This window comes from Dreissena polymorpha, chromosome 15 (assembly GCF_020536995.1).
Source record: "Dreissena polymorpha isolate Duluth1 chromosome 15, UMN_Dpol_1.0, whole genome shotgun sequence".
NCBI classification, from domain to species: Eukaryota; Metazoa; Mollusca; class Bivalvia; order Myida; family Dreissenidae; genus Dreissena; species Dreissena polymorpha.
In genome coordinates this window covers 5102859-5115515 of record NC_068369.1, presented here as the reverse complement: position 1 = coordinate 5115515, position 12657 = coordinate 5102859, and the positions used below count along the sequence as shown (strand labels likewise).

General features: G+C 37.9%; 1 protein-coding gene across 5 annotated transcripts; it reads right to left on the bottom strand.

Moving 5' to 3' along the window:
* Window positions 1-1007: 1007 nt before the first annotated feature.
* Window positions 1008-12580, bottom strand: LOC127861249 (B-cell lymphoma 3 protein-like). Of its 5 annotated transcripts, none has more exons than XM_052399672.1 (5): window positions 5269-5473; window positions 4195-4472; window positions 3406-3550; window positions 2392-2504; window positions 1008-1458 (listed from the first exon to the last, which is right to left on the bottom strand). In XM_052399672.1, exons 1-5 carry the CDS (start codon window positions 5279-5281, stop codon window positions 1240-1242), a joined length of 768 nt encoding a protein of 255 aa, XP_052255632.1. In that variant the 5' UTR covers window positions 5282-5473; the 3' UTR covers window positions 1008-1239. The 5 variants fall into 5 exon arrangements, with proteins under 5 accessions (XP_052255632.1, XP_052255633.1, XP_052255629.1 ...); XM_052399673.1 differs by having other exon boundaries at window positions 5254-5472; XM_052399669.1 differs by lacking the exons at window positions 1008-1458; window positions 2392-2504; window positions 3406-3550; window positions 5269-5473 and adding exons at window positions 5914-6001; window positions 7002-9108; window positions 11309-12580 and having other exon boundaries at window positions 4203-4472.
* Between the last annotated feature and the right edge of the window lie 77 nt (window positions 12581-12657).

Here is a 12657-nt window from a genome sequence, read left to right as displayed (position 1 = left end):
GATTAACAAAGGAGGCAGATAACAATAGTGACAGTGAAGCGGAGGACTGTGACAGTAATGATGAAACATAACACATAAATAACAAAACACAATAAGAGAGAGTAAGTTACTCTTTATTAATAAATGACTGGTTGTTGTTGACATTTGTATGACGTTGTTATGTAATCCTTATACTTTTTGTACTGTTTAGAACCGTATAATTGAGACGGTTCTAATGTGGACCTGACCCATATGGTTTTAATCAAAATTAAATTAGTTTATGGTTGAGTATTTACCTTATTTTTATATGGATTTCACACTTTGTCTGATATTGTGACCTCCATTGTTTAATTTCAGGTTTTTTGAAATCAGAATTTTGTATTTGAAATGAGGAAATGATTAAAAGATAAAGGTTCAGACTCAATAATTAAATGATGACAGTTTGTTCGTGAAAAATGTCGCGTTTTTCTCAAAAACGGCCATTTTTTCGGCCATTTTGGAATTTTGTTGGTGTATTTAATTTGTAATTATTTATTTTATGTTTTAACATTATCGTTCAACAATAAAAACACTAATTTTGAGACAAAATAAAGCAAATACATAATTTTTTTGAATAGTTATGATGATTTCTTCATTTGGGCGGCCATCTTGGATTTTTCAAAATGCTCAACAATGCCAGAGTGGCATCCGATGGATTCTAAATCAAGACATATTGTAGAACACGTTTATGCAAAAACATTTTATGCGTACTATAAATCCAGGTATTTTGCTTCACATCCAGACTATGTGGAATGAAAACCGTTTCCGCACAATATCTAAAAACATTACAAGTGTTGATTATATTAATAAGTATGCTGACAAAACACGAATAAAACATGTTTTAATCGAATATATTTAGTCATTTTGTTTTCCAGAAAACACCATAACAGTGCGCGTTGAGTGAACAGTTATGATCAACACTCAACAGTTGTCAAGTATTATGTGAGCCGAAAACGTTTTTTGGAGGACAAAAGATTCCAAACACGACGGAGTAACCCTATATTTATTATTCAACAGAACTGCAAATAAAATGAGTAACAAGAACGTTGTTCACGCAAGAAAGATGATATAAGAAAATATAATAAATACATTATTTACACATTTTTATAGATAAAGGTAGACCAATAAACACCACGACACAAATATACACTTTTACAACATCAATTCGAATAAAAACAAAAATTCACACTTCTTTTTTCAGAAAAGAACAGAAATATTGTCCTACGTACAAGCATTGTACAGAATGTTCCATATTTCGGTTCCAATCGTATCTCTGATTTCCGAAGCCATATCCTGCGCTGTTCGTTTGTGATGGTCCGTGTCTTTGACGATCGCCTCCGCCTTCCCGCCTTTCCCTCCACAATACTCGATCAGGAACTTCACGAGCTTCAACTGCTTCAATTTCACGGCATACATCAGAGGTGTCAGACCATCCTTGTCCTAACAACGATAGCAAGCAAGTATGAGTAACGAACTAATCACCTTGAGTACCGTTTAACAATGACATGAACATATCATATCAGTAAATAGAGGCTGCCCAGTTATCGCAGTAATTGGTAAACGCGCTTCTCACTACGTCGAGCCGGTGCGAGCCCCAATCACTGCGCATGCTAGACTGGTTTGGCGGTCAGCAAACCAGACCGGCGGGTAACCCTCCCCCGTTGAAAAAGACCACGCCAAAATTGAAAATTTTCCAGTAAAAAAATTAAATAATTGCAGCCTTCAATCGAAATTCGACATCACTATCGTGAATCGAGTAACTTAATAAGATCGGAGCACTAAACCACACTCCCTGCTTTCGAGTTATCTCGAATTAGGCGCGGAGAGATGTCAATATGAATGCGCATTTAAAGGAAAGATGTGAAATTAAATGCATGTTCACGAAAATCGTGCATCCACGCAAGCAACTGAATAACCGTGCCTGTTCAACATTAAAACATCTTCAAAATCAGGCTTATGCGTTTCACACTGCGGGGAATCACGTGATCACAAAAGTACATCGTACGCACATAATGGCAGAAAAAACTCTCGCTTAATGACGAAAATCAAGGTATTCTCATATTTTATAATATCAAAATAAATGATAACTATGCGCAGAGTACCCGCTTTGTCGTCTTATGTACTCTGGTAATTGTCGTTTTTCTTCGATTTCTGTAGTTTTCTCAAATATTCAGGAACAATAAACAATGAAAATTGAACATCGTCTGAACATACTTTATTTTGACGTGTTTGCTATTCAAGACGACAAGCAACGAAATAATACAATATTTTTTGCTTGATAACATGCTTAGAATATTTCGCACAAGGTTTTGCATTTTGTTTAAGTTTTTTTAGATTAGGTTTCATTTATTGGAACTTATTTATGTCGTCTACCTTATAGTGAATATCGGCTTCAGCGTCCAAAAGCAGTTTCAGAGTGGGCTCACTGTTCACGTGTTCGGGATCCACGTACTGTGCCTGTATCGCACAGTGTAACGCGGTCTGGCCTGAAACACAGAGGGCTTAAGTATAACACAGTCTGTCCTACAATATAGAGGCATTAAAAGTAGCACCGTATTATAAGAAATATAGAGCATTTGAGTTAACCGAATCATGGTTTAAATACAAAGAACAAAAGTGTAACGCAGTGTGATCTAAAATATCGAGGATTTGCGTGCAACGGAAGTCTGGCCTGAAAGATACAGTATTCAAATGTAACGGAGTCTAGACTGATATATTGAGGATTAAAGTGTAACGGGGTCTGCCGTGAAATATAGAGCAATCATGTTATAACCCAATCTTGTCTATAATATAGCGGTTTTAAATGATAAAGAGTCTGGCCTGAAGTACACATTACAAAAATGTAAAGGAGTCTGACCTGAAAGACTAGAGGACGAACGCGTAACGGAGTCATGCATGAAAGACAAGAGGACGAACGCGTAACGGAGTCTGGCCTGAAAGACAAGAAGACGAACGCGTAACGGAGTCTGGCCTGAAAGACAAGAGGACGAACGTGTAATGGAGTCTGGTCTGAAAGACAAGAGAACGAACGCGTAACGGGGTCTGGCCTGAAATACAAGAGGACGAACGTGTAACGGAGTCTGGCCTGAAAGACAAGAGGACGAACGCGTAACGGAGTCTGGCCTGAAAGACAAGAGGACGAACGCGTAACGGAGTCTGGCCTGAAAGACAAGAGGACGAACGCGTAACGGAGTCTGGCCTGAAAGACAAGAGGACGAATGTGTAACGGAGTCTGGCCTTAAGACCACGGAAAAAAACAGTGGACCTTATTTCATGATTGATGCCGTGCAGGTATCAACATGTATCCCTCATACCAGTCGTATAATCACTTTCTCACTTTGACGATTCACGACTGAGTTATATACGAACATTATTACATTTTCTTACCAAAGTTATTGGAACTGTTGATCTTCAACTTCTTCGACTTCAGGAGCTCGATCAAAGTGCGTTTATAGTCCCTGTCTTTTTTGTTCACGGACGCGACGTGGATTGCAGACTTAGATTCTTTTACTTCCCCATTCGAATGTCGAATCTGCAAATAATATCCACTAAAATTTAAGATGAAAGAAGGAGCAATCGTATTATGCATCAAATTATATCAGACGCGTCGTGCGAAAATGGGCTTTAACCCATTTATGCCTAGTGGACTCTCCCATTCTTCTAAATTGGATCAATTTATCCCCAAAATTAGGGATGGCTAGTATATTTATTTCTATATATTTAGAATATTTCTTACAGAAATTCCTTTAAGCAAAAGCATCATGCGGCGTCTCATCTGGGTCTACGCTGTTTGCCAAGGCCTTTTTTCTAGACGCTAGGCAGAAATGGGTTAAGCCATTATTATTATTCGGCCAGAGTAGCTCCAACCCTCCAGACAGCGCGAATGCTTGCTTGTCCGTTATTAGTTCATGAAAGCATTCGTGGTATAATAAGCGGGCAAAATGCCTCCCGGTCAGAGTAAACATGTGCAGAGGAACATGTGAAGCGTTACATTTGAACATATCATATGGTAAATTTTCGCAAGACGCGGGTCATATTTACCCCCCCCCCCCCCCCCCCGCCCCCGAACGTTAATTGAAATGCTGGTTAACACGAATAGCGTTTGTATTAGCAACAGACACCGCTTTATCAAGCGTTTTCGTCATTTCTCCAGTATTCCTACAATGTTATACTTACAACTGCCAAGCAGTTTGGATCTGCCCCTTTGTCAACCAAAATTTTCACGATCCCATGTAAATTTTGATAAACCGCCAAATACAATGGCGTCTGTTCTTTATTGTTTCCACAGTCCATCACCGACTTCAACTTGTCCTCACGTTCTAACCGGGTCAACATGGCTGTCGCCTGGTAAGGATCTTTGTTACAGGCAACCAAGTGAAGGGGTGTGTCACCATCTTCGTTTTTCGCAGTAATGTCCTGCAGATTCGCAACCCTTTCGTCAGCCGATCGTTGTCCTAAGAAATCAACTGTACACGTTCAAGTTAAATTCAAGGTTAGACATCTCAATTATTATTTCGTATAAATGGGTTTTGCCGACAAAATTATAATAATGAATATGGTGTGGGATACCATGCATTTCCAGAAGGCGCTTAATATCCCTCAAAGCAATTAAAGGGGCCATTTCACAGATTTTGGCATGTATTGAAGTTTGTCATTAAATGCTATATATTAATAAATTTAAACATTGGATCTAAAAAGCTCCAGTAAAAAAAAAACAAGAAAAAATAAAAGAAAGAAAAAGAGGAAACCTCAACTGGGCTCGAACCACTAATCCACTAATCCCTGGAGTAAGTCTAACGCTTAAACCACTCGGCCACCCGTGCTCATACAATGAGTGATGTATTTTATACTTTATGTAAGCAGTCCTCGTAGTATCCCAAAATATAACGACAACAAAAGAAGTCTACAAATTATTCAATTGTTTATCGTTGCAACGCTTTATAATTTTCAGGTTTTTAAATCGTCAAAAGAAGCATATACATAATGGATATTTCAGAGCATGGTAAATGTCCAGTATTACTGTTTCCTCACAAATATAATAACTACAACGCAAATATGCGAATCTGAAACTTTTATTTTTATTTTGTCAATTTACCAAAACTTGAAAAGGCCCCTTTAAACAAAATTGTACATGCGGAACTCGTTTCTTTTTCTAAGTGTAGTAACAGTGACCGAGACCTTTACAGGGCTGGCCCAAAATGATTTTCCAAGCTTGATCCTACACAATTAACTTACATAAACAATTCTTACGCAATCCATCCATCCAAACTGTAGTTATTCACCGGAATCAAAATTTCTAATTTTAGGAACAGCGTCATTGACCTTTACACGACCCGCTCCATATAAAATTATTCACTAAATAAGTCATGACATTTAGTTACTAACGTGGAAATGACTATGTCGTGAGAACGACTAATATAAAAGCGTACATATGTAACATTCGTGTCACGGTTTTGGTGTTTTTATGTCACCTGATTTCACCAGATAACAACATAAACTGATCAATCGAAAGACCCTTTGTAACAAAAAACAGATAAGGACAGTATTGGTGCTTCGTGAAATATATTACAGATTCGTTGACCTTCCTTTAGGACTTGAAGACACAATATTGCAGCATGCTAAGCTCTTCTGCTAAGCACGTGATGTTCTATACCGCTAGACCATATTATACATTGTACATGGTTTCGTGATTAAATTCTTTGTTGATGCGAAATTATGGTTCGAGAGTTGTTCGAAACTCGTTTCCATGCTTGAAAAAAATAATGACAGGGCATTGCGTGTTTAATTACATGTAACTGAGACTCGCTTCACATTAAAAAAAATATTGAAAATGTTCGAGTCCATGACATAAACCATTATAGCATAGCATTAAAAAGGTTAATCATATTAACTTACGTTTCTTGTTAGGACCGCGTCGCGTGGTTTGCGACCTGGTTGCGCCGACACAGAAACGCTTGATTGCTGTGCGACGCTTTTAGGCAGCTGTTTCAGTTTTTTAATTAAAAGCCGTTAATTTTGCAACCGATGGCAATATTGCAAATGTGGCAAAGGTAAGTGAAGACAAAGAACGTTATATTGAAATCCGATATAACACATTATAATGCGTTTGGTCAAAATGACCCATGAGCATTGTTATAATCGTGTAACATAGTCAATGTCGTCAAAAAAGTAACATACACAATATATTATTAATTCCTCTTAAACTATTTTTTGCAATGTTTAAAATATAAGAAGTTGAAAGAATTTTCATGTACAAAAAAAACCTCGCTAATCAGACTGGCTATCTAAGTGTCAAGGGTCATTCACAGTTTGCGGCATCTGTTTTGATAACGGATTAGTAGAAAGCCCACATATGGTGTAAAATGACATTTATTGGCAACTATTGATAATTACATGCGCATTTTAAAATAGTTTCTTAACTTTTAACGATATACAACTAGCTACATTAAATTCGGAAGATTAAACCGAAAGAAATTGCTCTATTTTATGTGATATTATTAAAAAGTATAACTGATTGTCTTTATTATTACGCATTTCATTAGCATTAATAATCTAGTTAGCAAAGTTTAGAATATTTTTTATTAGCCGACTGCATTAGAATGTCAAATTTATTTAACGTTAGCCACCTTTGAAAATATGGTTTTAAATGTTCCTTTCTAATTTCTCTATATAGAGGAAAAACAAGTAAAAAGTGATACTCGTTTTCTATAGCGTGTCCGGTGCAAAACTTACATATTCTATTTTCGCGTAGTATCTTATTATGACGACCTTAGAACAAACGTCGAGGTGTTTTGCTTTCGGGCGATAGCTTAATATGTTGAGATTAAGCTGTTCGTTGAGACGACTACAAAGACGAATCCAACGTTGCATTTTTTAAGATTAGTACCCGGTTAATGGAACGGAAAAAACGTAGTTCGTTCTGGATACATGTGTCTGAATAACAAGTGCCATAACAGCACCTTTTAACCATGTTTAAGACACAGAATTGTCTCAGTCCAGCTTGGTAGTTCGTTCCGGCGACCGGAAATACTTGACGACAGGCATTGACCATAGGTGACGCACCAGACTGAAAGAGTTGGTTTGAACTGCTTATTAGCACTGCACTACCATTGGTATTTATCAAGAAAGCTTGTGGAATGACCTGCGAAGACTGTGCCACAGGCGTTACCTGGTTTGCCACCAGCCCAGTCGTCATGCAAACGGCTGGTTCATTTCCAATCGTTTCTTGCCAAGATACCTGTGACGAACTGGAAACAAGCAGGCCATTATCATGTGCGACTGAACCTTCTGGCAGAAAAGACTGCCTTAAGTTGTGCGACAAATGCGTTGGTTGTGAACCGAAATGTGGAATCATGGGGGCTGTCTTCGGTGGGTATGTTTGACTTGGCGTTTCAGACGCGCCATCCAGATTAACTGATATATTATTGATCATTCCTTGCCGTTTAACAATCTGACCGGATGGTCCGATATGTGTCTGGGGATGTGAAATTGGTACACTGGTCTTGCAGGATAATCCATGAGGCGGTGGTGGTTGCTTATATTGTTGTGCCATGACAATATGACCAGATATTCCGTTAGCCGGCGGTTGCGGATAGGAAACTTGCGACCAGGTAATCTGGCCGCCTGTTCCGTAACACAGTGGTTGATGCTGGTATTGTACTGCATTTGTCATCTGAACAGACGTCCCATCAAGGTGCCATGCATTCGGATATGACGGTGGTGCATTGGTCTGAGCGGATATGACGTTAGGAAGTGTTTGTTGTGGAAACGGCGTTGGTGTTTTTGCTATTCCGTTAGAATTATGCGGAGTCCTATATGAGTATGAAAGTGGTGAGTTGTTCGTCTGACTTGTTGTTTCGTTTGGATACAAAAGTTGTGTATCTACCATCTGCGCAGATGGTTCGTTAGAAAAGACCGCTTGCGTTAAGATCGCGCTTGCCATGGCTATCTGATCCGATGCTCCAGAGGGAAACTGCGTTGGCTGATATGCTAGAGGGACCATCTCATGAGAATCTTCGATCGCAAGTTTGGGTGAGAGTTGGTTTGCTTGTGGATCCAAATCCAATATCGGTATATTGGAAACACCACTGGAAGTCGGCTGATTATGGCCTTGTGTTGACACATACCCTCTGTCAGTCGCCGTCGCTATTCGCATAGGCAATTTATTGTTCTGAAGGAATGCATGTGTTGTGACATCACCTGCCTGTGCCCAAAGTATGTTGGGCTGCGGATGAGCATTGTAACTGATTGCCCCGTTGTTGTTTTGTCGACATTCTGTCGGTGGATACTGCCATTCCAGTCCGTTTGTTGTTCTTATCTTGTCATAGGTCGACGGCGTAGACACCGGTGATAAAACATCGGTATTACAATTCAATTGCAAATTATTCTTTTTTTGCGACGAGTTTATACTATCGCCCTGCTTTGTATCCTCGCGGATCATGTTAAGTATATCAGCCCAATTCGCATCATCGGAGGTCATCGATACTGAATCCCAACGATTTTGACCCTGGCTAGATACGTATCGAGAAGACGGCGACGTTTCGGCGGGATCCGGTGACATCTCGATAGCTGTAAACTGCGAAGACTTGGCAGCAGCGGTTGCTCCAACTGCCATAAAGCTTGAATAAGATACGAGGAAACGCTCACTGGAAGATATCTGGTTCATATCGCCGTTAACACCGTTGTTTTCAGATGCGTCAATAAGATTGTCTGCTATATTAAAAGGTTCAGGAAAAGCGCTGACTACTTGTTGACGAGGCATAAGCACACTGAGGAAATTTCCTCGATAACCTGTATTTATATCGGTCACAACCGCTTGTGTTGTGTCATTGGTGGTTGTGCCATAAACATATGGCGGGGTATTTCTAACGGCGTATTTCGGATCACGTCTCTGCGGTCCTCGAGCATTAAGTTCGCTGTCAGAGGACCTGAGACTACCATCTGTGGACATCGGTTGATTGGTGTCCAGACACTCAACACGATCGTTCTTCGCGGCTCCATTTTCGTCGCAAATTAAAACTAATGAAACGGATGCTAATTCGTTGGACAGAAGGTCTACACCGTCCATTGACATCGCCGTAACATCGTTCACTGCAATTCAAGAAATAAGATATGAACAAATATGTTGCGTATTATTCGACCGCATACTTTTTCGATATTGAAATAACAAATAATAATACAACATTACTTTATAATCAAGCTTTTGCAAGTCATGTCGTGTATTGTAGTATTACAAACCCCTTGCAATGCAATACATGTTATTGGCGTGGTATAGAACACGTGAAACGATACTTGTATTGGGCGCAATAGATGGTTATCTTCTACATCATTGAATACAACACTATTAATTACTAGTATAATGTGAGTTGTACATTTACATATTGTGTTACGCCTCTTGAAGTTTAAATGGATTAAGATTACTTTACTCACTACGATGCCAAATTTTATCTTTCGACGTTTATTATGAAACCTTTATGGAATTCGAGCAAAGTTCAATTATCGTTGGAGAGCAGACTGAGTTATATAGTACTCCCGATGGTATCGCAACAAACAACTACCGCGCAATGAAGTCTCGTGTAACAGTTGGTTGAGAATCCAATATCTAAAACCCACATGAAAGAATTTCCGGTTCTACCATATGCTGCTAGTTGGCTCTTCCATTTCCCAAAACATGATGCCTGAAACTTACACCTGGGTTGACAACTTAAGTGAGCTATGTTTGTGATTAACTTACCGGACTTTTTTTTACTGAGTACAACGGCGTCCTCTTACAGCACAACTCCAAAACAAATTTAAAAGTATTTTAGTAAAAGATGAATTACTGGAAATTCCATCTTTGATTCAAAACCCGTTCCAACTTTCGTGAGTCTTGAAAGTTTAAAAGAGAGAATTGCTCGGATACACTCCGGATCCACAATTAATGCAGCATCATGCGAGGAAGTAAATCAGTATAGAAAAACATACACCTAACAAGTTTAGGCACTATCTCAACACCGGATCTATGAGAAATGCCAGATGAGTCCTCTTCGAAGAACTCAAGTTCCTTGAAGGGTATGCGTTGCAAATACTGTGGCGAAAGGTTCAACCACGTTAACCCACGTACAACAATCAATCATAGGCATCGACGCGGGCCATTACCAGTGCATAGGTTGTTTTCACTTCGCAACAATCTGCATTAAAACTGCACGTTCTTTCATGTAACATGTCTTTGAGGGCCTGTTGACCTCAAAATAAATAGGTTTATAATTATCATAACATGCAACAACCCGAAACTCAAATGATTGTTGATGAAAGTTTTTTCTATGAATCGTCTGGAAACGAAAGGGCGTACGGACAAACCGTCAAACCGTTGTACAGGTCCGAAGGCTTCTAAAAAAGGTAGTAACACTACTAAAACTCTAGTAGACAATTTCGAGCAACATATTTTTTTTATACGCCTACTGACTCACTGAATGTATCCAAAAATAGCAATACGATTTATATTAGCGTTGAACGTCGCATATATGCATGCACGAATAAGAATTAGGTTAACATAATTATAGTAGCGCCTAACATTTTCAATAAACAAATGAACATATTCAAGACATTATAAATAACAACATGAATATATATTACACTAAATTATTGCAATATTGAATTGCTATTTACCGCAAATATATAACGGCCCCTGCCTAGTAATTTATTTACATGATGATGTTGACATGAAGCTCTAATCATGTTTAAAAGGGACGTGTTCTCAGAATTTTTTATTTTTGAACAACGTCATAACATGAATTTACTAACATAACTGTAATATTTTGAATCGTTTTTAAAATACAAATTGATGATGATTATCAATAAACGAAAATATATTGTGAACATTTATCTTAATCAGGAGTTGTATTCTTCTTAAAAGCACTCATTCTTAATTGAATATGACAATTTATTGTTATTGACATTTTGCGTTCTTGTATTATTAATACATGACATCAGTGTCACGTAGTTAAACAATTACGCAGCTCCATCGTATATTTAAGTTCCTTTAAACGTTTAGTTCGAGAAAATATCTACCGCTGTGTATTCAACCCCTGTACTCCGAATAATCCACAAAGCTAAGGCATTTGGACAGTGCAGCATTAGTAGAAATAGTGAAAGGGGTTTTCCAATCGCTTATATACGATTTTCCCATTATATATATATACTGTCTGGCAAGAAGTTTTATCACACGAAGTGTGTTCTTATAAACTTATGTAATTCGTTAAATCGTAAAATAATGAAAAACGCATACGAAACACTTACAAAAAATACTTACAGTTTGTGTTCGTATCCATTAACCAGAAGTTTAGTGTACTTCGCCGTACCAAATAAATGAAAGCGAAAGTACTGTAATTTCCTGCTATGTGTGCGTCATGTGCTATTTTTAGCATGTAAACAAACATCGGCAAATATTTAAAAGTATGCCTGTTAGTGACTGCGTGCTAAATATGCTGAACGTTGTTTTTCTACGTGCAGTGTTTTTGTATAAGTTTATATTTGTGATTAAAAAGACGTTGACATTTAAAAGATTCGTCGTCTGTGCATCCCATACAAGTAGAGTAAGAAGGCCATATTGCGTTCATCCACCTTCCGTGTCCTGCAATGCATTCCGACCATCAACCTTACTGTTTTATAACGTTGAAATATTGAAACAATAGCTTTAAAGGAAATACATTCCTGCGTCGAATAAGACCGAGTTCATGGAAATCGATGCACAATTGAAGAAGTTATGGCTGTTAAAAGCGATGCACTCTGTTTTCGGGTCATTTTGAGTTATTTTATAGTTAGTAAAAACTTTATTTTGAATGAAAAATATTCAAATTATAACGAAAATCAACTTCTCTGAAAACAATCACTATAACATATAAAATTATATACATAATAAGGATGTATAACAAGGTATTCAACTCAAAATCACCCGAAAACAGGCTGCATCGCTTTGAACAGACATAACTTCATCACTTGTACAGCGATTTCCGTGAACTCGGTCTTATTCAACGCAGAAATGTACATATCTTGTAATATTTTTTACAAATGCTGGGTCAAATTTTAAGATATAACACGATACACATCTCGCGTAACCTACTCGTCAACGATCAGACTCGATTAATGAATGTAATCTTCAGGAGTAAAGACACACCTTCGCATTGGACCAATGAAATCACTCGTGTGTTTAAATTGTCGACCAGTTGAAATCAACATATTTCCTAAGGGAACTTTAAATTGTCATGTTTGTTTTTAATTTATAAACTTGTTGTGTTCTTCGAATGTATTTTCAAAGTCAGCGTTGTGTAGTACACGTTTGTGACGACCATCTTCTTATCGATTTGTTTACCAAAATACGCCATTGCCCTTATTCACCAACCCATTTTTAGTCTTAAGAATACACTTAAAATAAAGGAATACATCCAGCGTTTGAATATATACATGCTTCCACTGGTGATAAGGTCATCAAAAATGTTCTACATAAAGAGTAATTTAGATAGAGGTTATACATACCAAGTTTGAATCAAAATAAAATAAATGTTTGAATAGTCCACTTTGACACTATTCTTTATTCTAAGACATAAGTGTAATTATTGGTTGGTGAATACGGTCCTGAACATTGTGTTACTGATGAACACT